Genomic DNA, 20,519 nt, shown 5'->3' with positions numbered 1-20,519 from the left:
TTTCTTGGCATGAAACCACCTCATTACATCTGTTCCTGTCAGCATAGTTCAGTAATTGAGCCCACGCTGAGACTCATTCTGCTGCCTGTATCTCAGAGGCTCCATCTACAGTTACACTTAAGGTGCAATTAACGAGCTAATCATGCCTTAAGTGGTCACCCAAAAAAAGCATTCAATCTGTTAGTGGAGTGATAAAAAGAGGAATAAGCTGCAAAGTTAGTCCATGAAATATGTGTAATGGGAAGCTCCTACAAAGTTACCACAGGGATCCCAGTGGTTGGAGCCCCATCAGCTGATCAGAGCTGCTAGCTGGGGGGTTTCATGTGCACCCCCAAGCCTGGAAGCTCCCAGATGACAGCACTCCCAGGTGCAGGGGCCCAGGAGACCACAGCTGTTGTAATCTCCTAGCTGTGTTGGTGCACCATGCATCACAGCAGCTGAGAGATCATAGCAGCTGCAGTTTCCCAGCAGCAGAAGTGCCTGGGGCATCCCTGCAGCTGGAAGCCCTGGCAACTGAGGGGACTTCCAGGCAGGACCTTGGTTTTTGCTGGTCGTGACAGGATCCGTGTCCTGCGGTGTCAATATGCCCCTTGGTGAACACATGGCTTCTGCTCCCTCTGCCCCTCGGAGTGCTCTTCCCTGTTATTTTGCCTGCCATGCCTTGATGTTGCTCAAAGGGTTTGGGAAGTAGCCCTGAAGGCCCAGAGTGAGTCCAGTCCACTCCAGACTTGTCACTGGGCAATCAATTATGACTCTTCTGGCCCTATTGGTGTCCTAGAACACCAGGGCTAGGGACAGAAGTTACCAGTTTAAGTGAGCAGAAACTGGTTTAAACCTGTAAAGGAACGGAAGCTCAGTGCACATAAACTACTTTCAAAATGGCTGAAACTGGTTTAAGATAAATCTGGTTGAATGTAGTATCAGACTTAACTGATTTGGATCAAACCATTTTATGAAACTTCTGTCCCAGACCCCTTCCTGATTCAACATAATCACAGTCCCCCAGCACCCCAATATGCCTTGCAACCTTGGACTGGGCTGGACTGGGCTGTCTGCTCCAGAGAGCAGGATTGGTTCCACCCCTCTGCTCCCTAGCAAACCCCAGCTGGGGTCTGGGGCCAGAGAGGAGAGTTAAACACCTCTTCCCCCTCTCAAACTTACTGGTGGCTGCAACTATGGACTACAAATCCCAGAGGTACCTGGAAGCAGGAAGAGGAAGTGATAAGCAACCTTGCAGAGTCCTGCTGCTGTAATTGTGGACTGCAGATCCCAGAGACCTTGGGAGTAGCAGGAAGAGGAAGTGAACACACAGCCAGAGAGCTGTGCTCTAGTGCCCCCTGGCTTCTGGCCTGAGCCACTGCAGGCATGTAACTGCATTTCCTCAATCAAAGGTAAATGTCTGTTCACTTCTGCTTCAATTTAATTTGTCCAGTTTAGACTAACCTGCTAAGACTGAATCGATTCAGCCTTGGGTCTTTTGACTGTCTCTACTTAGCCCAGGTGCCTTATGGGCTGTGTTCATGGCCTCCATCCAACCCTATAACCATAACAATGACTCACAGATGTCACACCAAATTTTCTCACACCAGCTTGTACAGGCTTTGGCCCTCTTGGTCTTGGCCTGTCAGTTACTCTAGCTGCAGACTCCTTTTCTCCTTTTGCCTAATGGGCAGCTTACCTCTCCCTGCTGCAGTTTACCCCCGTAAGGGTAAAACTTGCAGCTTGCAGCCTTTGTCCTCTGGCTGCCTGGAAATCTGCACCACTCATTTGGCTTATTATTGCATTTCTAGCCTTGGCTTAGCTGCCCACCTGCACAACCAGGCTAGCATGCTATGCCTTTCCCTTTAAATAATAGTGGTCTTTGGCTCCCTATTACACTGGTACAGGGGAAGCCTGGGATTGGGCTTCCCCTGCACCAGTAGTAACATGTGATGGGATCTGATTTGCAACCCTATAGTCACACCTGCCATGCACATGTGATATAACAGGAGGCAATTGTGTGGATTGTGCATTGGATCCCAACACACCTTTGCTGGCATATGTAGAGGGACTAGAGACATTGGTCTTGGAAACAAATGTACTTTTAAAAAAACAGCAAAGAGTTGGACAGAAAGACAAGTATATAGTGCCTAACACCTATTGGCATGACTGTACCATTGCTCAATCCTTTATCAGTCAACCACATAGTGCCAGGTCCCAGAGCTTTTTTATTAGATTAAAGCTATATATATATTTAAAATATCTGCACAAACTTTTATATTTAATTTCCTTTTATATAAGATAATGTTACTATTACAGTGGTTCCAGTTGGGCTTTGAAGTTTGCACTTCACTGTCACTACACTGTGTAGCTGCTAATCATAAAAGAAAACCTTTTGCAAACTTGAGGGCTTGCAGCAATGCAGTCCAGCTCTGGACCACAACATGTGTAGAAAGAAAAACCAAAGAAAACAAAAAATATTCTAAAACTGTAACTTTTTTCAAATGAAGGCTTAGAATTTGCAAAATTGTCAGTCAACAAATTATAGCAAGAGCTTCCTAGCAGGAGGTCAATCTTGTTATTACATCATTGATTTCCCCCCACAAACACATACATTTTTAATGCAAAATTAAGGGGTTTTAGGAGCTGCTAACCACATGTACTTTACTGACTGTCCCCTTCTGCAAACCACTTCAGTATTCACTAGGGGTCAGAAAGAAACTCCAAGCATCTATCTGCAACTTGTTTTAGTATTTTTTTTCCTGCAAGACCAAGTAGAGCCTATTGCACACTATGGCCAAGCTGCTATTGAGACTTCACACTTTGGGCCCTTTTTCTGCAAAAGACCTCTTCAAGGAAGTTCTGATTCCATTTTTTTTAAAACAGCATGTAAGTGCTCTGTTGTTTTTCACTCCATCGTATTTTTTAAAAATTTGGAGACATTTTAGTGGAACTTCACAGGAATAAAATCACCAGCATTTCATCCCAAACAGTGAATGTTTTAGGAAGGCATAGAAGGCCAAAAATATGGTGTTTGACTTGTAAAATGTTTTGTCATCTTAATCATAGTGAACATAGTGATCTGATGCCTAATTTTTAGATCTGTAGCCCTGCCTCAGTTTCCAGGTCAGTTTTTTTCTTTAAAAAAAATTGAAAAGGGGGTTGATACCATTAAAAATATGTCCCAAGGGTAAACTGGTATCTGGTAAATTTAAGGAGCAGCTGGACCACCCTGCTACCTATACCGGCTAGCTTTGGAGCTCTATGTAGAAGAACCCCACATCTAATGAATCCTGAGCAAAATAGCAAAATGCCTGTGACTTTGTCAGGAGTTGGTTGGGATGATGGAGTTATCATCCTGTTTCACACTGAGAAACAGAGCAGAGACAGTGCTTAAGGACCCTGACGGCCAAGGAATTGGTTTTGACTTCCAGCTGAAAGAAAGGACCTCCTTCAGCACAGTACCGTGAGCAGCAGGCTAGGCCAGGGGGTTTCAACCGGGGGTACTTGGGATGGCCTCGGGGGCCCCTACTCGTCTGGCCGCTGAGGGACTTCTGCCTTCCTGAGAAGAGAGATACGGCAAGGGAGGACAAAGCAATCCTGACCAAAATCTGATAAACTGTCTCCGGGGGAAGGGAGCTGACCCAAAAAGTTCGAAAACCCCTGGGCTTGGGTATTGTGTCAGCACTGATGGAGAGGGAAGTGTGCCTGCCTCACGTGTAAAAAAAAACCAAAACAAAACCAAACAAACAAACAAATGAGACCAAATTATATTTCACTTCTCTGTACTGACAAGTGCAAGGTGATGCACCTGGGGAGGAGGAACCAGCAGCATACCAACAGGCTGGGGAACTCCCTTCTCATCAGTACAGAGGCAGAAAAGGATCTTGGAGTCATCATTGATGCCAAGATGCACATGAGCCGGCAGTGTGGGGAGGCAGTCAGGAAGGCCAACCGCACCTTGTCATGCATCCACAGATGCATCTCAAGCAGATCCAAGGAGGTGATCCTCCCCCTCTATGCAGCACTAGTCCGGCCACAGCTGGAGTACTGCATTCAGTTCTTCACATACTTCACATCATCTTCACATACTTACGAAGTAATTCTCATGAAGTCTCAGTGTTTAAATCTTTGCATACTTAGATCCATTCATCCTTTCATTTAGAAACGAGGCCAACAGTTCAGCATCTTTCCATTGCATGGTCAGACAGGCCCAAGCTGATATAAGTGTGCACTCCCTTCTTTTCATCTCTAGTAAAGTTCCCCCAAGGAAAAAAATAAAAGGGCATGTGCCAAATAACAGAATGTGAAACTTGCCACAATCAGCTATAAAACAGTATCTTTATTAGGAACAAAACCAGCATCGAAAAAAAACCGCAGCCAAACATAAGCATATATGGAAAAAAAATTACAATGCAAAAGCTGCATGAATCCCCTCTGGCCCTTACCCTGTGACAAGAGACATCTTTGCCCAAGTCCTGTACCACTGTGTTAGAGAAAGCAAAGGGAAATGGTCTTCTATATCCACCTGCAGGGACCCAAGGCTGGCTGGCTTCTTGGCCTTCCACCGAACTCCTTCATTCAAATAAGCACCTCCCAGAGCCTGGGCCAGAACAGCAATGCATGGGGAACAGCAACTCCAGGGTTCACACACACGTACACACATTCTCACACTAGTGATGTCAGCAAGGAGTTTCCTGAAGCAAAAGAAGGGAAAGAAGGACCTTGCAGGGATCCTGCACCATAAACTACACGCAGAAGGAAAGCCCTCTCTCCTTTTATTTACTGGATTACAGGAAACATCAGTTTAGCTCCAGCCTATAACCTGCTTCCAAACTCTCAGTAACTGAAGCATCTCAGAAACTTTCCTGTAAAATTTGGAGCACCAACAGACTCTGGGGGGAGGCACCATCTCAGGGTCGGTGTCACCCTTTTTTCTGTAATTGTCTGCCTACAAGTGCAGAAAACCAGCACTAACCCCAGAACTGCCTGCACTTCCCCGGCACTCCAAATGCCCCTTAGTCCCCCACTGCATGGGAGTGGTAGGGGTTCCCATGAATCCCTAGGTTTCACCATGAAGCACAGGGTATAGCATTGCACACTGGGTGCCACACACTCTGCCTCATGTCCAATGAATGCAATCGTCTCTGAGAAACATTCAGACAAAAGGGCTGTCACTGGTGTAGAGCTATGGTGCTCAACCCAACTGTGGAACAGATCCAGCCCACAGAGCCTTGTCATCTCACACACAGGATCCAGAAATTTGGCAGCAAGAAGCAGTGGTAGCACTAACTGCTGTGAAATTTCTGGACCCATGGGCTGTATAAGGTGGCCCTGCATGCTAGATCAGGCTGGCCTGTTGGGTTTCTCCACGGCTTGATCCAGATGCACAGGGTCAGACTAGTACACAACCAGATCCAGCATACAGGACAGCCAGCACACTGGATCGCTCCTGTGGGCTAATCTGGCACCACTCATCTGGTGGGCAGGGCCAGAAGGTTGTGAACCACTGGCGTAGAGCTTTCCCTTAAAAATGGACCTAAAAGACCTTTCAATTAAATATGCATTTCTCTCTAGCTCCCAGCCTGGAAGGGAGGGACTGTTTTGCTTCTTTTCTGTTTATCTGATGATTGCAGACAAGAGGTGCTAGCATCCAAAAAACACAACTCTCCTCTGTTTCCGTACAACACTGGGATGAATGTAACTGAGCAGTGATGAAATAGAGGAAACCAGTACCCAAAGTGGTAAAGCTGCAATGTTGATTTCTCCATCATGGTCGCCTTACCAGCAGTATCAGTGCTGCATTGCACCATTTGCTTTTTTCTATCATGCTATTCCAAATGCTGCCCTTACATGCAGTTTTTCCAATGTTCCTCCTTCCTGATCATCAGCACCCATCTTTATTCTTGGTTTGATACCAAGCTCCTCAGCTCTGAAAATGTATCACAGGCCTGACCTGCAACACGGGCTGCTATTCCTCTCCTCAGCTTCCATATAAGTTTGCAAATGACCCTCATTCCCACCTTGTAGTGCCAGCTGCTACCTTAATCACAGGCCCCTATTCTCTCTCTCAAAACACTTGTTGCTCCATTCCTCAGTCTCTTCTAGGCAAAATAAATGTATGCAATATAGAGCAGCTCTAGGGTGAAACCCACTTAAGGAATTATCTAAACTACCACTGTCAGCACAGATAACACAGAGTAAAAAAAGTCCAAATACACACAGCTGGCCAGTTCTGGTCAGCCTGCAATGGCCAGGCTGTTACATTTTAGGTATTTATGCTCTTGGCCTTGCACTGTTAGATGGTGACACCAACCAACTTCTCAGAATCACAGCCACAAGCTGCAACAGAGCCCTTCTGATAGAGGCAAGCAGTCCAGATTGACCTGCTGTCAATCACTCATCTCAATATTCAATCAATACTCATGGCCACCTGTAGGTCAGGCAGCAACGCAATATGTACATGATGATTAATCATTATTTTCCATTATGTACAACAGTCACAGTTGGTACCATATCTTTCAGCTTCACGTAACTAGTGAAGGTTGGAGGGAAATGGGGTTGGAAGTTAGAAGTTTGATTCAGATAGGCACCTGAAACAACGGTGCTTATCTGGGCCTTCTCCTAAGCTCTTAGATGTGTAAAACATGTTGGAAAAATCTCATGAGAACAGGCTCTCTCAGGAGACTTCTGTCATGCACCTGTTTTGGACTCAGATTAAAAAGTTACATCAATCCTCATTTCAGGCTGGGCACCATCCAAGAATCTTAAAAAGGCAAAAATGTGACAACTGTAGTGGGGAAAAACCTGCCAAGATTGTTTCAGAACTTTACAAAAGGCATCACAGCTCATGTGCAATTCTATAAATAGGCAAAGGCTCAGGGAGCTGGGAAAGTCTTATATATGCCTGGACTTGTTTGCCCCATTGCCAATGAGAGCAATGCACTTTAGCCACAAGGATGGTTTAAATGAGGTCATCTCATGGACGTGGCCCCTCTAATTCAGGGATTATTTTTCAGACCAATTCTGATGTGGAATGTGACTGAGGAATGCAAAAGACAGGGCACTGAGTGTGTCTGATCAGGGGTCAATAGGACTGGGGAATGAATCTGACTCCATTTCCTGGTTTTCAATGTCTACGGCAACCTCTGCATCCAGTTCAGACTTTGCCTCTGCCTTGGGCTTGCCTTCCATCGTGAGATCTGACTCAAGGCTTTGGCAGGCCCCTCTGCCTTCTGGAAAAGAAGTGAGAAATAATTTTAAATGCTTTATCCTGTCTTAACACAACCTCTGCTGAAATCATCACCCAAGCCATTGGGAACGTGCATGGAGAAACATACACAGAACATTTCAATCAGTTTAAGCCTTAAATGAACAGATACACAAGCCCACTAAACTGGTTTAAAGCCATCTGGAATGGTTCAAAAGTGCAACTAGAAAATCAAGTACTCTTTGGAACTGGTTCATTGTTATGTATGAAGGCCGAGTTTCATAACGTAGGCCTGGTTGGTCTTTCAGGAAACCCACACTGCATTGCTCCTCAACCTGTTGTTTGGCCAATAAAAGCTCTCTAACAACCAACTGTGTCCTCACTCCCTACTTGACTGAGGCCTCTCTTCATGGTTCCCCCACGTCTGGGAACACAAAAGCATGGTCCAAGTACACCCTCTCTTCACCTCTCCTCTGACGAGTCAGGCAAGAACACTGCACACTTTGGTCAACTGTAGGCTATTAAAATGTATTGAACTCTTGTTTAGGAGAGAAGGGAAAGCGCAGAAGTGAAAATGTCTGCAACCACAGGTCACCCATTCCCTGGCACCCTCAAATCTTAGGTAAAAGCATTCCACCTTCCAACTTACCTGCCGCAAGGTATGCTGGGCTGAGTGATCTTTTTGGTGTCAAGAACCACAGCACTTCAGTGCCTAACAGGTGACTCTTCTCTATGAAATGCTAGGGCACTGTGCATATGGAAACCTCCAACCAACAACAGTTGTGAACTTGTTCCCAATCAGTGACATTTGGCAAAGATTTGGTTGTTATTTGTGTCTCTGTCCTTTTGTCATTTCTGGCCTTGGCTAATGCAACTCCATCTCTCTGCATCTCAGCACAGACAGATGTTAATATTCACTTTCTAACAGGAATGGAAAATCAGAACTACATTGCCCCCATTCTGCACACAGTTGTACCAACTCCCCTTTCAGCTGGAGATGTTCAAAAGCAGACACCCTCAGGGGAAGGGCAGCAGGGTGGGAAGCCCTGAGCCCACAGCAGACAGCCTGCTTCCTCCCCCTGCCCCGCAAGGGGCTCTGGTCCAGCTGTGCCACCCATGCGGAGGGGGAGCATTGATCTTGCCTGCATTATTTTGGGGCTGCAAAAAATTTCCAGTGTTTAAATGGGGTTATAGTTGAGGAAAAGGTTGGGAAGTGCTGGTCTAATTCAAGAAAGTAGAACTTGCACTTAAATATCCTTGAGTCCGACAGGATTTAAATATGTACTCAGAGCTAATCACATTTGAAGTATTGTCCGGAATAAGGATGCTTTCCAGAAGCAGGATCAATATTAGTGTGAGCCTCTCTTCTAAAATATACCAGACGAGCAAAGCAGGGAGTTAGGATTGCAGTAAAACCTTAACACTATTTCTAAAGATATGCGTTAAAATGAATATTAAAGGGAACGTTAAAATGAATGAGTCATCCTCGGCTAGCCACAACTCACTCCCAGGTGATGTGCCGTATTTCTGCTGCATTTCCTGGGGGCGTTATGGGCATGAGGCCACAATGCACCGGTGTAGCATAGCACTGGGTGACTAATACACATCCTTCTGCAGCTTGTTGTATTGACAGGGCAGCACTGCTGCTGATCACACAACAACTTATAGTGCATCAGACTCCAAGATATCTAGCCAGCTCCTTCCACCATCAATAACACAAGTTAATGCTGTCCTCCATTTTCCTAAATAACTGATATATCAGACAAGCATAAAAGAAAACACTGTACTTACCAGGATGTAGAGGGCTATCAGCTTTGGCAGCTGAAGCCTCATTGTTCGGGGGGCACTTTGCTGCTTTGTTGGCAGTGGCTGAGAGTGGCATTCCCTCTTCCTTTTCTTCCTCTGTAAAAAATCATACAAGATACTCGAATGAAGCAAGTCGCCCATGTCCCACCCTCCTGGGAATGGTCCTTGCAAGGCCTGATCAGTGACACTCACCTTTGTCTTCCTCTCACATGGCCCTTGCTCCATTTTCAGAACATGCAACCTTAAGTTTCTGAATGGAATCAAAAGCCTACCAGCACTTGGAGAGCTGACATGCTCACAACCTACGGTAGCATGGCTGTATCACAAAGAGCACAGCACAAAATGCTCTGTCCTGACAGTGGACCCAATGGGCCTCTCTACCTCAGGCCCAGACTGAGGAGTACTGCTTAATTAATTTTCTCCGAGTGAAGCTTTGCCACACTGTCAGCATGAGGAGCTCCTGTTATCAAATTTGAGGAGGATTTTTTTTTTCCTGGAACCCATCAGCAGGTGACGCTTCCCCTTCAATAAGCAGGTTCCTGCAGAGCTCTGCTTCCTTGGGACAAGGGGAGGATGATAGGACAGGCCCAGCCACAAGCTCTATGCAATGCCTAGGGGAAGCTGCATTAAGTTCAGCATTTCAGGTAGTAGGGCTTTGTTCACCCTCTTCTGGGAGAAAGTCTTCTTTGCCAAGCAGAAGTTAGCAGAGAAATTCCCACTCACCTGAAGGTACGGGGATGAATTTGTAGTTGCTTCTCATGTAGCAGCATGTAATTGCAGAAAAAATAGTGGCCAGGAGAATGGCGGCCCCTCCACTTCCTGCCACAATGTAAAAGAACCACGGGTGCTTCAGTAGGTCTCCTGCATGAAGGAGGCAGCATGTTAGGCAGAGGAACGGTGGGTGAGCAGGTTTGTTCTCCCTGGCTAGAGAAGCCCAGCAACCAGACTGAAGTCAGTGGGGATCACTGAGAAAGCAAGTAGCTTGTGGGGATTAAAGAGAAAGGATGAACTATGTGATGCAGCCTTATTTCACAGACTTTTCTCTTTATTGCCTTTCCCGGTCCCATGAGACCAAGATTGCAGATGGCCAACAGAAGGTCATAGATGGGTTGGCAAATATAAACCAGCACAGCGAGGGGAGAAAGAGAAGGGAGGACTGCCAGCTACACACATTTTGCTGAGAAGCAAATGTACTTTTAAAAAGAGGCCGAGTTGGACCGAAAAGGTAGATGGCATAATAGGCTTAGACAGAAAGTAAGCTTTTCAAGTATTCCTTCTCTATGAATGCAACCTGCTTAGACTTTAGGCATTCAATAGCAAAAGTTCTTTCTTCCAAATATGATATACTTCAGGGGCCACATTGAACCCTGCCATAAATTCTCTGACGCCAAGGAATTGCTTCAGAATAATTTTACCCCATTATTTTCCTCAACATGTAGTCCCTTACACACTATTCTTTCAGTTTGAATTGTCTGCAAGTCTTTCTCTCCATGTACGTAGCTTATCTAGCCAATTACAGTGGCGTGTTATGGTAACTTGTATGGCCAGTTAATAGTCAGTCAGTCTATCTAGACTAGTGATTCTCACCCAGGGTGCTGTAAGATCTTCTTAAGGGTGTCACACAATATTAGAACAAAGGCAAACCCAGAGATTTCAAATAGAAATCCAGTGTCACAAACATCCTGACCTGCTGCAGTCTTTCTACATTCTTTGCAACACAAGAATTGCTCTATTATTTTTCCAGAACTGAAAAATGAATAAAAACTTAAGAGATGTCATTTTCCCAAGACATATGTTGAGTCTAATAAGGGGTGCTTTTAGTCTGTACACCTCACTTAAGATTGCAGTGGCTAAATTTGATATAGAATGCCAAATATTTGAAATTACAATAATAATTACAGTTGGTCAAAATGTGGAAACATATTTACATGAAAATGTTGAAATATCATTTTTTCTGAATGAAAGGTCCATAGATTCATAGATTTCATAGACACTAGGGCTGGAAGGGACCTCAGAAGATCATCGAGTCCAGCCCCCTACCCCAGGGGCAGAAAGTCAGCAGGGATCATAGGATCCCAGCAAGATAAACATCCAAATGTCTCTTGAAGGCGTTCAAAGTAGATGCTTAAACCACCTCCGGCAGCAGTCTATTCCAGACCTTGGGGGCTCAGACAGTAAAGAAGTTCTTCCTTATGTCCAGCCTGAAATGGTCATGGAGGAGTTTGTGACCGTTCGACCTTGTCATCCCTTGGGGTGCTCTGGTGCTCTGGTGGTCACCCCTGATAAACTTATAGGTGGCCACTAGGTCACCCCTGAGCCTGCACTTCTCCAGGCTGAAGAGTCCCATAGCCGTCAGCCTCTCATCGTAAGGTCTGTTTTCCTGATCTCTGATCATGTGTGTGGCTTTTCTTTGAACGCTCTCAAGCTTCTCCACGTCCTTTTTGAATTGTGGAGCCCAAAACTAGACGCAATACTCCAGCTGCAGCCTCACCAAGGCCGAGTACAATGGGAGAATGACGTCCTGGGATTTGCTTGAGAAGCATCTATGGATGCAAGCCAGCATTTTGCTCGGTTTAACAGCCGCAGCATCACATTGAAGACTCATGTTCATCTTGTGGTCAATCATGACCCACAAGTCCCTTTCATCCGTAGTACTAACCAGCATAGCACTGCCGAGCTCATAAGCATGCTGCAGGTCTGTCCTCCCAAGGTGGAGAACCTTGCGTTTTTCAGTGTTAAACACCATCAGGTTCTCATCCGCCCATTTCCTGAGCCTGTCCAGATCTGCCTGGATCACCCGCTTGTCCTCAGGTGTGGACGCTTTACCCCAGAGTTTGGTGTTGTTGGCGAACTTGGCCAGTCTGCTTCTGACACCAATGTCCACATCATTAATGAAGATGTTAAATAGTATAGGCCCAAGGACAGAGCCTTGAGGGACCCCACTGGTCACAGGGCACCACAATGATTGACTTCTGTCAACCACCACCCTCTGGGTCTGACCACAGAGCCAAATCCCCAGCCAGCAGACCATGGTGAGGCCGAGACCGCAGTTAGCCAATTTTGCTAAGAGATGATCCTGGGATACCAGATCAAAAGCTTTTTTTAAAGTCAAGATATATGACATCAATCTCTTCTCCCTTGTCCAGGTGATAGGTCACCTGGTCGTGAAAGGAAATAAGATTGGTTAAGCAAGACCTACCTGCATGATCTCCTTTTTGAAAGAAGGAGAATGTAAAATACATTTTTGAAAATATTTATCAGGAACAAATTTCCTGAAGCTATTTTCAAAAGAGTTTATATATTTAAAATTAAGTTTTCAGCAGGTAATACATTTGATAACCATTGATTATATTTTTCTTCAACAAACGTGAATGTTTACTGGTAGTTTCAATAAACATTTGGGGGAATACATCTAAAAAGACATAACTTTTTTGAGAACTACGCAAAAGTTCTGAAGATTTTTCCTACAAAAATATATAGCCGCTTTAAACTGCCTGTGAATCTTTTTGTTTGTTTAAAGTTTTTCAGCCTACTAAGAGAACTAATTTATCAATCTGGCTTCAGCTCCCACAGCTTTCCCTTCAGATTCCCTGTAGTGATAGCCTGTCATTGTACCTGAGAAGTTTACATTATTTTTGCCAATTTGTTTTATGTGAACATGCATCCAAGGTGAATTTTCTCTGTCATCAGTTTGTCCAGTCTCTCCATGTATTTATCTACAATAGGTAGCCTGAGGGATTTTATATTCATCTATTCACCAGGATTTTGCACAGCTATCATTAAATTCTTCTGTGGGTTTCTGCATAGGAAACAGGAAACATATTTTATTAAGGGACACAGGTGGCCACACAGCATGAACCCTAAACATAGCCAATCAGATACTTTATTGACTTATCACAGGGCCTGATCAAGAGCCGGTAGATATCAATGGGTGCACTTCCAATAACATCAATGAGTTTTCCATCAGGCCTACAATTAACAGCTGCTGATCAAGCCATTGGGTGAAACCAGCTCATGCAATATATTCAGAAACTGTGAACAATTCGGCAAACTAATAAAATTACGGTCTGTTCACAGACACAGGCCATAGTGAAAGAAAGCTAAATTCTCTAAAATTACCAGTAGTCGTGGTGAATTTTTTGCACAACATTAACGGTAATAGTTGGTGTGGAGATATGTAGAAGAGCTTGGAAGACTTCTTTGCACAACTGATATATATGAGTAGTATAAAGCCAAGGCAAAATGCAGCAGCTGAGTCCAGCAACACAAGGATTAGGATAGGGGGCACTGTTTCTTTTGCTTACTTGCTGGAGGAATGATTGGTTGAGGGGCAACAAGGTAAAAAGAAACCCACTTTCTTTTTCACTCTGGTATATAGGATCTGTGATCTGGAAGTAAGGGAGTGGGCATCAGTTTGGGGAATCCATTGTAGACATGTCTGTGGGAGTGTGGAGCAGCAGAGGGGAAATGAGGGGCACTCATTTTATAAGACAGGAGGTGCAGGAATAAAAAGCGGTTGGTGAAGTGGTAACAGAGCTCGTGAAGATACAGACAATGACAATTCCTTCAACTCCTACCATAACAGGGGTAAAAAAGAGAGAAACTGTAGCTCCATACTCACCGTTGTCACATATCAGTTCTATGGGTGAACTCTTCCTGGATTTTTTTCCCTTGAGAATCTGACAGACAACTTTTCCATTCTCATGCCGTTCCAAAACTAACCTCTTGCCATCATCCTTAATGCAAGGCTCAGGTTGAGGCTGAACTGTATCCCAGATCCACTTACATTCGTCACTGGCACTGCTATCCCCTTTACAGACTAACTCTGTTGTACCATTAGGATGGCAGTGGATAGAAACAGTTGGGATTTGGGCTGGATCTAGTCACACAACAGGAGAGAGACCAATAAAAACACAACAGAGAGCAGAGTTAATTTCACATAGCAGTGAATGGGAACTAAAGGGCGCGTTTCTGTTGACAGAAAACCGACCACCAAGGCACAGCCACGTAGAAGAAAGAAAGAAATGGCAGGTAAAAAACAGGTTTACTGTTTCCTGCCCTACCCTGTAAACCATTCTTGGGTTATAGTCTGTTGGTAAGAATTTGTTGAGAACATACGATACTAAAATTTGCACTGTGTTGGTTTGGTGGATCAGAATCCTCTTGAAAGTCCTTTGTTCTATAATGTGCCATCCATTTCACAAAAAGTTTGCATTGCTATACTTTTCTGGTAGAAATAAATAATCACAGAAGCAACAATGAATGTATGCACATAAAAAGAATGATTTACTCAGAAAGAATGATTCCCAGATATGTTTAATTTTCCTGACTGTACCCTTCAGTTTGGCTCATTACAAACGTTTTGGGGTTTTTTTACATTGGGACTGTCAGCTGCAAAGTATGGGTTGGACTGAAAGGTCACCTACCACATGCCCCTTCTCTCATTGCATTCATGCAGATCATACTTAAGTCCTTTATGCAAATATTCATGTAAAAAAGCTCAAAAATCATCTTTGAATACTGTCTAGTATTCATCTAACATTCATTGTGTCAGTCCTGCCAGGAAACTCTTTCCCCAAAATATTCTGGCAAGCAAATGAGTAAGGGGTAAAAACACTTGAAGTAAATTTGCTGAAGCACAGGGAAAAGCAGGTATTTGCCTAGTTCAAATCTAAACCCCTGATCCTTGAGCCAAGGAACTCTATCCTGCCATCAACTGCAGTTATGCCTGTTTGCACTGACACTAGGATTCATTCGTCTTCACTGTAATCAGGTCACTTTGACATTTCTATTATAATCCCATAAACTTCATTTTCTCTTGGCAGAAAAAACTCCCTATGACTTGTGTAACTGAAAGCACAAGAAAATGAGACTCTACAGTGAATGTGGTGCAAGGTGATACAAAAGCACTCTTCAGTTTGCCTATAGCACACATATAAAGTGAGTAATCATTGGGCATGTCTACACATGTTTGAAAGTGTAGTAGCCTATTTTACCATGCACTAAAGCATCACATCAAAAACCATGCTAATACGCTAATGCACAGTAAAAATAGGCTACTGCATGTAAGTGTCACTGAAAAGGTGTACACTTTTACTACTGGGTAGTAGGGCAGCCTAACGTGCATTTATTTAGTACCTCACATTAGAGGATGTTTCTACATGTGCTTCTTGGGGGGGCGGGGAGCATTTTAAGTACAGCAGCTCTGAGAGCTACTCTAATTAAAGTGCCTCAAATGTCGCATGTATCAGCATTCCAGCACTGAAAAATGGTGATGGGGGCACTTTAACTAAAGCTTGTTGGCTGCTGATACATAATGCTGGAGTCTGCTGGAGCATGGTAATTACCACGCTCCAGCAGACTTGATTAATTGATCCCCTCAAGTGGGCTGGGGTTCTCTCATGTGGTTCATGGACTTGTACCAACTGGGGAATCTCTGCTAATCTAAAGCTGGCAGAAGGGTCTTTGCTGCCACTTGCATTGGCTGCTACTACTCCAGAGCTAGGCCACCTGGCAAACAAGAAAAGCAGAAATGGTTAGGGCAGGAAGAAGAGCGACAGTGTGAGGGCTCTGTGTTGCCAACTTCTAACTGGCGTGATAACCCTGAGGGACCTGACATCAAAGCATAAAACCACATGCTGGGGATGAACAGATAAGTCAGGTGGTAGCAACAGGTCCCTTTTTCAGACCCCTTTGCCTTCCCCTTCAGAGAAATGGAGCGATGAGGAATAGAGAAACTGACATGGAAAGACCCACCTCACAGGGCAAGAAGGGAGGTCAGTCTCCATGGCCCACTCCCTCCGTAGCCTCCCACATAAGACTGCCAACAAGGGGGATGTTAGTGACAGCAGTGGCAATAGGTTTTTTTGACAACAGCCACCACCAACAGTCATGCTAAGGAAATGGACTCACATCCCCAACTCCCTGGAAACCGTGTCCCTGCTGCTGTCTCTGAAATCAAACCACAAGGGCATCTTCTTAAGGACATCTTCTCTACTCTAAGTAGTCTCAGCAGGAAGGGGAGAGTGACAAGGCAGATGCAGAGACTCTTCCTATGAAATATGACTCCATGCCACAGAGCCAAAGATGAAAAATCTGTGCCAGCAAATTGAGATGCCCCTGAAGTTACTACAAGCCAAACTGGCCTCTGGGGAAGACAAGGGAGCAGAAACCTCTGGTCAGGCTCAGAGGTTCCAGAACTACTGATCCCAAATGAGGCTCACTTACCAAACACTTCCAGAAAGAACGTTTCATTTCTTTTTCCAAAATCAAATATATACAGCCCCTCATCTTCCTCCATCACATTCACCAGCTCTATTGATCCTTCCCAGATATGCATCTTCCTGCTACATATGTCTTCAGACCAGGTATCATTGTTCTGCAAACAGTAAAACTTGGGCCCAGTTATTTCTGCGAGATCATTCAAGCCTTGACTTCGCAAAGGAAAGGTGACCGAGCTGCCTCTGACACCGGTGACAGGTATGTTAGTCCCACTGTAGCCTGCAATAACAATAAGAAAACAGTCACTGATTCTATTATGTATCCTGCCAAGAAAATGCTTCACCAGAGGCAGCTGAAAGTGCTGAAGCCCTTGGAAATCCAAGTGCTAGGTGCACTTGAAACATAGGAACAGAAGAGGAAGAGAAAAGGTTAAATCTGATGCAAAGACTAGCTCTGCAATCCTGCTAAGATCAAGGTGGGAGACACACCTTAAACCAGCACTTCAGAGACAAAATCTGATCAATGCTTCTTTCTTTACTTCCAAGTTCCTATGACCAACTGCTTCCTCTCCTCGTTGTTGGAAGACAGATGCTGTAAGCAGGCAGTCAGAGGCTCAAAAAGATAGCTGGCATCTAGTTCAGAAATGCCATGATTTATAGTGCCACTGCTGCCGACAGCCATTTCCTCTCAGCATCTCAAATGCCTTTGCAAACTTGACTCAAGTCTCACAATATCCTACTGCACTAGGTCAAAATCCCTGTATCCCAATTACAGATGAGTAAAGGCCAGGGCACAGTGACTAAATGACTGATCCAAGGTCACGCAGAGAGTTAGGAACAGAGCCCCAATGTCCCATATTCCTATCTCCGGCTGTAGCAAGTCTGCTGAGTACAATGGTCGCTAACCTCTCTTGTTTCAACAGCTCTCACCCCTGCCATATATCAAGGCTCTATATAGTTAGTTACAATCAGTTTATGTCTGACTGCCCCTTTTCACGCATTAGTGACTCCAAATCCTGAGATTTCCCAAAACGCCTAAAAGATACCCCAGCAAAACAAAGGTGTCTACTCACCTAAGTGAATCAGTGCCAATTTCATAAAGAAAACTCTACTTACCATCAATAATGGTTATCATCACCAGCATGCAGTGCAGGGTCAATGAAGGTTTGAAATCCATTTTAAAGAGCTCCTTCCATCCCATGCTGAGAAGAGAATCTAACTACACTGTCAAATGAATATATTGCTCAGGAAATGATGTCAGAAGCAAGGGGGGGGAAAGAACATTGGACCAGATTGAATAATGTATCAAAATAGACCTGCAAGGTCTTGGGTGGCTGAACTCATGCTGTAGCAACACGAGCCACAATTAGCTTGCAAGGGGAGGTAGCTGGGAGCTGGGTGGGTGACCAACTGTCTCAGCCAGTTATCTGGGCTTAAGAAGATGCCAATGCTAAGTCCAATCATGAGGAAAGGAGGAAGATGCCCAACCTCCAAAGCCTTTCCCAGTCTTTATTGGCTCAAAGAGCAGCACAAAAAAGAGTGGGCATCGTCAAAGGAAGTAGTATATACAAATGCAAGCTGTTTTTCAGCACCAAAACGTGCCACTTAAGCCCATGTACAAACCTCAGTGGAGACTAAAGGTTACAAGAAGTTATGCTGTGTTGGAAAGGAGACCCACCAATGGTCAGTTAACACCTTTTATCATTGTAAAATATTCACAAGCAGATCAGTCTCATCTCACCCACCTTGGAGAAGGACAGTATGGGATCTAATTCTCCCTTTTTAGGACGCAGCCAGTTGATGCTTATTCCATGACTTCAGCATGCACCTGGAGTGCCATATTCTTACAGTATTGAATTACTTCATACAAAGTACATACATCTCATTTGCCGAAGTCAGAGTAATTTTAAGAAAGCTTTGCAGAGTAGGACAGAGCATTTGTGTTTCTGTGTGACATTCAAAAATAGCCATTTAAATGTAGTCAAACCAGACCAGTACAAGTCAGCAAGCTGGTCCAAGCTGATTTTGGTCCCCCAGACCTCTTAACAATGTCAAACACTTCTCGCTATCCAAAATCTGAAAATTTGTTCAAGGCCACAGAAGCCCCATCCTGTCTTTATCATGTGTGCACAGAACAGACTCAAATTGATCTAAGAGGTGACAGAAATAGCCCTTGGTGAGAAGATCAGTGATGTGAGTCTTCAGATAGCTGCAAGGGTGGGGAGAGGGGGAAAAAGGCATTTACAGTAAAATAGTGTGCTTTCATTTCCTGCAGCACAGCTAAAATTAATGGAGGAAAACAGCAGTTTGAGACAACTGCACGCTTGGGGCTAAATACCTTTCTTGCATATGCATTTCAGCCCCATGGTTGTTCTTACTCTTTAAGGCCAGCTCCCTGGCTCCTTACCTGGTTGCATTCTTTTGTGCTATGCTAGAGGCAAGAGAGAGGGAGAGCAGAGGGATGCAGCTCTGTACTGCTTCAGTGAAAAGGGGAATAATGAAAAGACACAAATCTTAGAGAACCACCACCAGTCAAAAAGCTTCATGCACTGGGAAGTGAGGGGAAGAATCATGCAGATTCAGGGCTACAGTCTCCTTTTCATTGCACCATAGCACCTTCAATGAGGCCATTTGCCCAATTACAGTGTAAATGAGAGAAGAACTTGGCACTCTGATTGCAGCTCTACCATTAGAAAAGTGACTCTGAGACTGTGACATTGCGGTGTCCTGTCTTCAGTCTTTCTCAGTGACTCCACAGCAAATGAGCTCATTTTATGTGTTCAAGGGATGGTATTTCTGACTCCTGGTGCCTCATACATCACCCAGTATCCATCTGGGCTCTTTCTGCCTCTTGAATCTTCATAGGCAGTAAGCAACTGCAGTACAAAATTGCAGTTAGACTCACAGCACCCCTTGGAAAATACCAGCTATTGGCTTTCACTCATTTCCTGACTATGAAAAAATAATAGAGCAATTCTTCTGTTACAAAGAACTGAGAAAGACAACAACAGGTCAGAACACTTTTGACACTCTGTGAAATCTCCAGCTTTATCTCGTATATCATCTGCAGGTATTTACATATCTAACAGTGCTATTACTGTGTGACACCCTGTAGCACCCTAAAAAGGATCTCACATCATCTAGGTTGAGAATCGATGTATCCGACATTAACTAATGCATCTCTGCAATCACTCAGACACCCAGAGAAATCATTTCCCCTTTTAGTGTAAAGCTGTTGAAAGCTTGCTAGAGACACTTTAAAAAAACACTTTCTTTGGGGTTTCAGATTATTAGCAGAAGCCATGAAGGAATGTAAAAATGAAACAGGCATGTGTTTTGAAGGTGAACTTAAACACTTTTACCTGAGAAAACATAAATGACATGTTTTATCTTCTCCTGCAGCAGCTGAGAGCATCACTAACTACACTAGAAGAGAAAGGAGTGCTGTGACTTAGGTACCGTAGGAGTTAATAAAGTAAGAGAAAGATAGAGGCTGCATTTGGTTCTGAGCAGGTCAGTAAAGTAACAAATAAGTTTCAGATATTTGGAGGTGCTTATGTAAACACACTGCCTCTGCATGGGTATTCTCTTCAGTGAGTTGAGACCTTAAGCAGGATTATGATTGGCTGAATTTCATCAGGATCAGCATTTATGATGGATATATGTTTACAAAACAACCCTCCATTAAAATGATTTGTAATCAAATTTATCATCATAAAGTTAATGGGCAATTGTGGCAGAGATCTTCTGTAGAATAGGTAGTATAACCATTTCTTGGAGGAGAGAGTCTGAGGGAAGCTGTGCTAAGGAATGTGCCTCAAAAGAAGGGCCTTTCTTTACTGACTGGACAAGTAATGGGGGCTCCATCAACTCTCCCCAGCACAGGATGCTCTGTCCTCTTGAGGGAAAAGAACCAGGAGCAGCAATTTCAAGATTTCTTCCAGTGATGGAGTTCTTGTCAGCCTGCCAGGGAAACGAAAAGGCTTCTTTTCCTCTTCCCCAAGTGCCTGCACCCCAGTTCATTTCAGCAATAGCAAGTGCAGGCTCAAATTAATCTGTATCAGTACTAGGCTCTTCCTCCTTAGGACATAAAAATGAGCAGGTAGCAGTTGCAAGAAAGATTTTGGGGAGAGACATAAGGAAGCAAGCAGGCCTGACTGAGACAGCCCTGGAGGAAGACAGTAAGCACATGATGGATTCCAACTGACCATAGGATGAACCAAGAAGATAAAAATGGAGGCATAGTTTACCTGATATTTAAAAAGGAGATATAGAGACACCTGCATGGGATCTGAACACTTCCC

The 20,519-nt window shown here is 44.3% G+C and overlaps 1 protein-coding gene across 3 annotated transcripts; it reads right to left on the bottom strand.

The window, feature by feature from the left end:
• Nucleotides 1-4,303: 4,303 nt before the first annotated feature.
• Nucleotides 4,304-17,457, bottom strand: LOC149874280 (uncharacterized). 3 transcript variants are annotated; one of them, XM_090059253.1, is made up of 6 exons: nucleotides 17,332-17,457; nucleotides 16,223-16,495; nucleotides 13,617-13,874; nucleotides 9,719-9,856; nucleotides 8,981-9,091; nucleotides 4,304-7,214 (listed from the first exon to the last, which is right to left on the bottom strand). In XM_090059253.1, the coding sequence occupies exons 1-6, from the start codon at nucleotides 17,414-17,416 to the stop codon at nucleotides 7,060-7,062; spliced, it is 1,020 nt and encodes a 339-aa protein (XP_089915379.1). In that variant the 5' UTR covers nucleotides 17,417-17,457; the 3' UTR covers nucleotides 4,304-7,059. The 3 variants fall into 3 exon arrangements, with proteins under 3 accessions (XP_089915379.1, XP_089915388.1, XP_089915397.1); XM_090059262.1 differs by having other exon boundaries at nucleotides 4,304-4,676; XM_090059271.1 differs by lacking the exon at nucleotides 9,719-9,856.
• Nucleotides 17,458-20,519: the final 3,062 nt, after the last annotated feature.

This window comes from Crocodylus siamensis, chromosome 1 (genome assembly GCF_052110815.1).
Source record: "Crocodylus siamensis isolate JL-2025a chromosome 1, ASM5211081v1, whole genome shotgun sequence".
Lineage (NCBI taxonomy): Eukaryota > Metazoa > Chordata > Crocodylia > Crocodylidae > Crocodylus > Crocodylus siamensis.
Note: the sequence above shows the minus strand (reverse complement) of the source record. Positions and strands in the feature narration are given on the sequence as shown.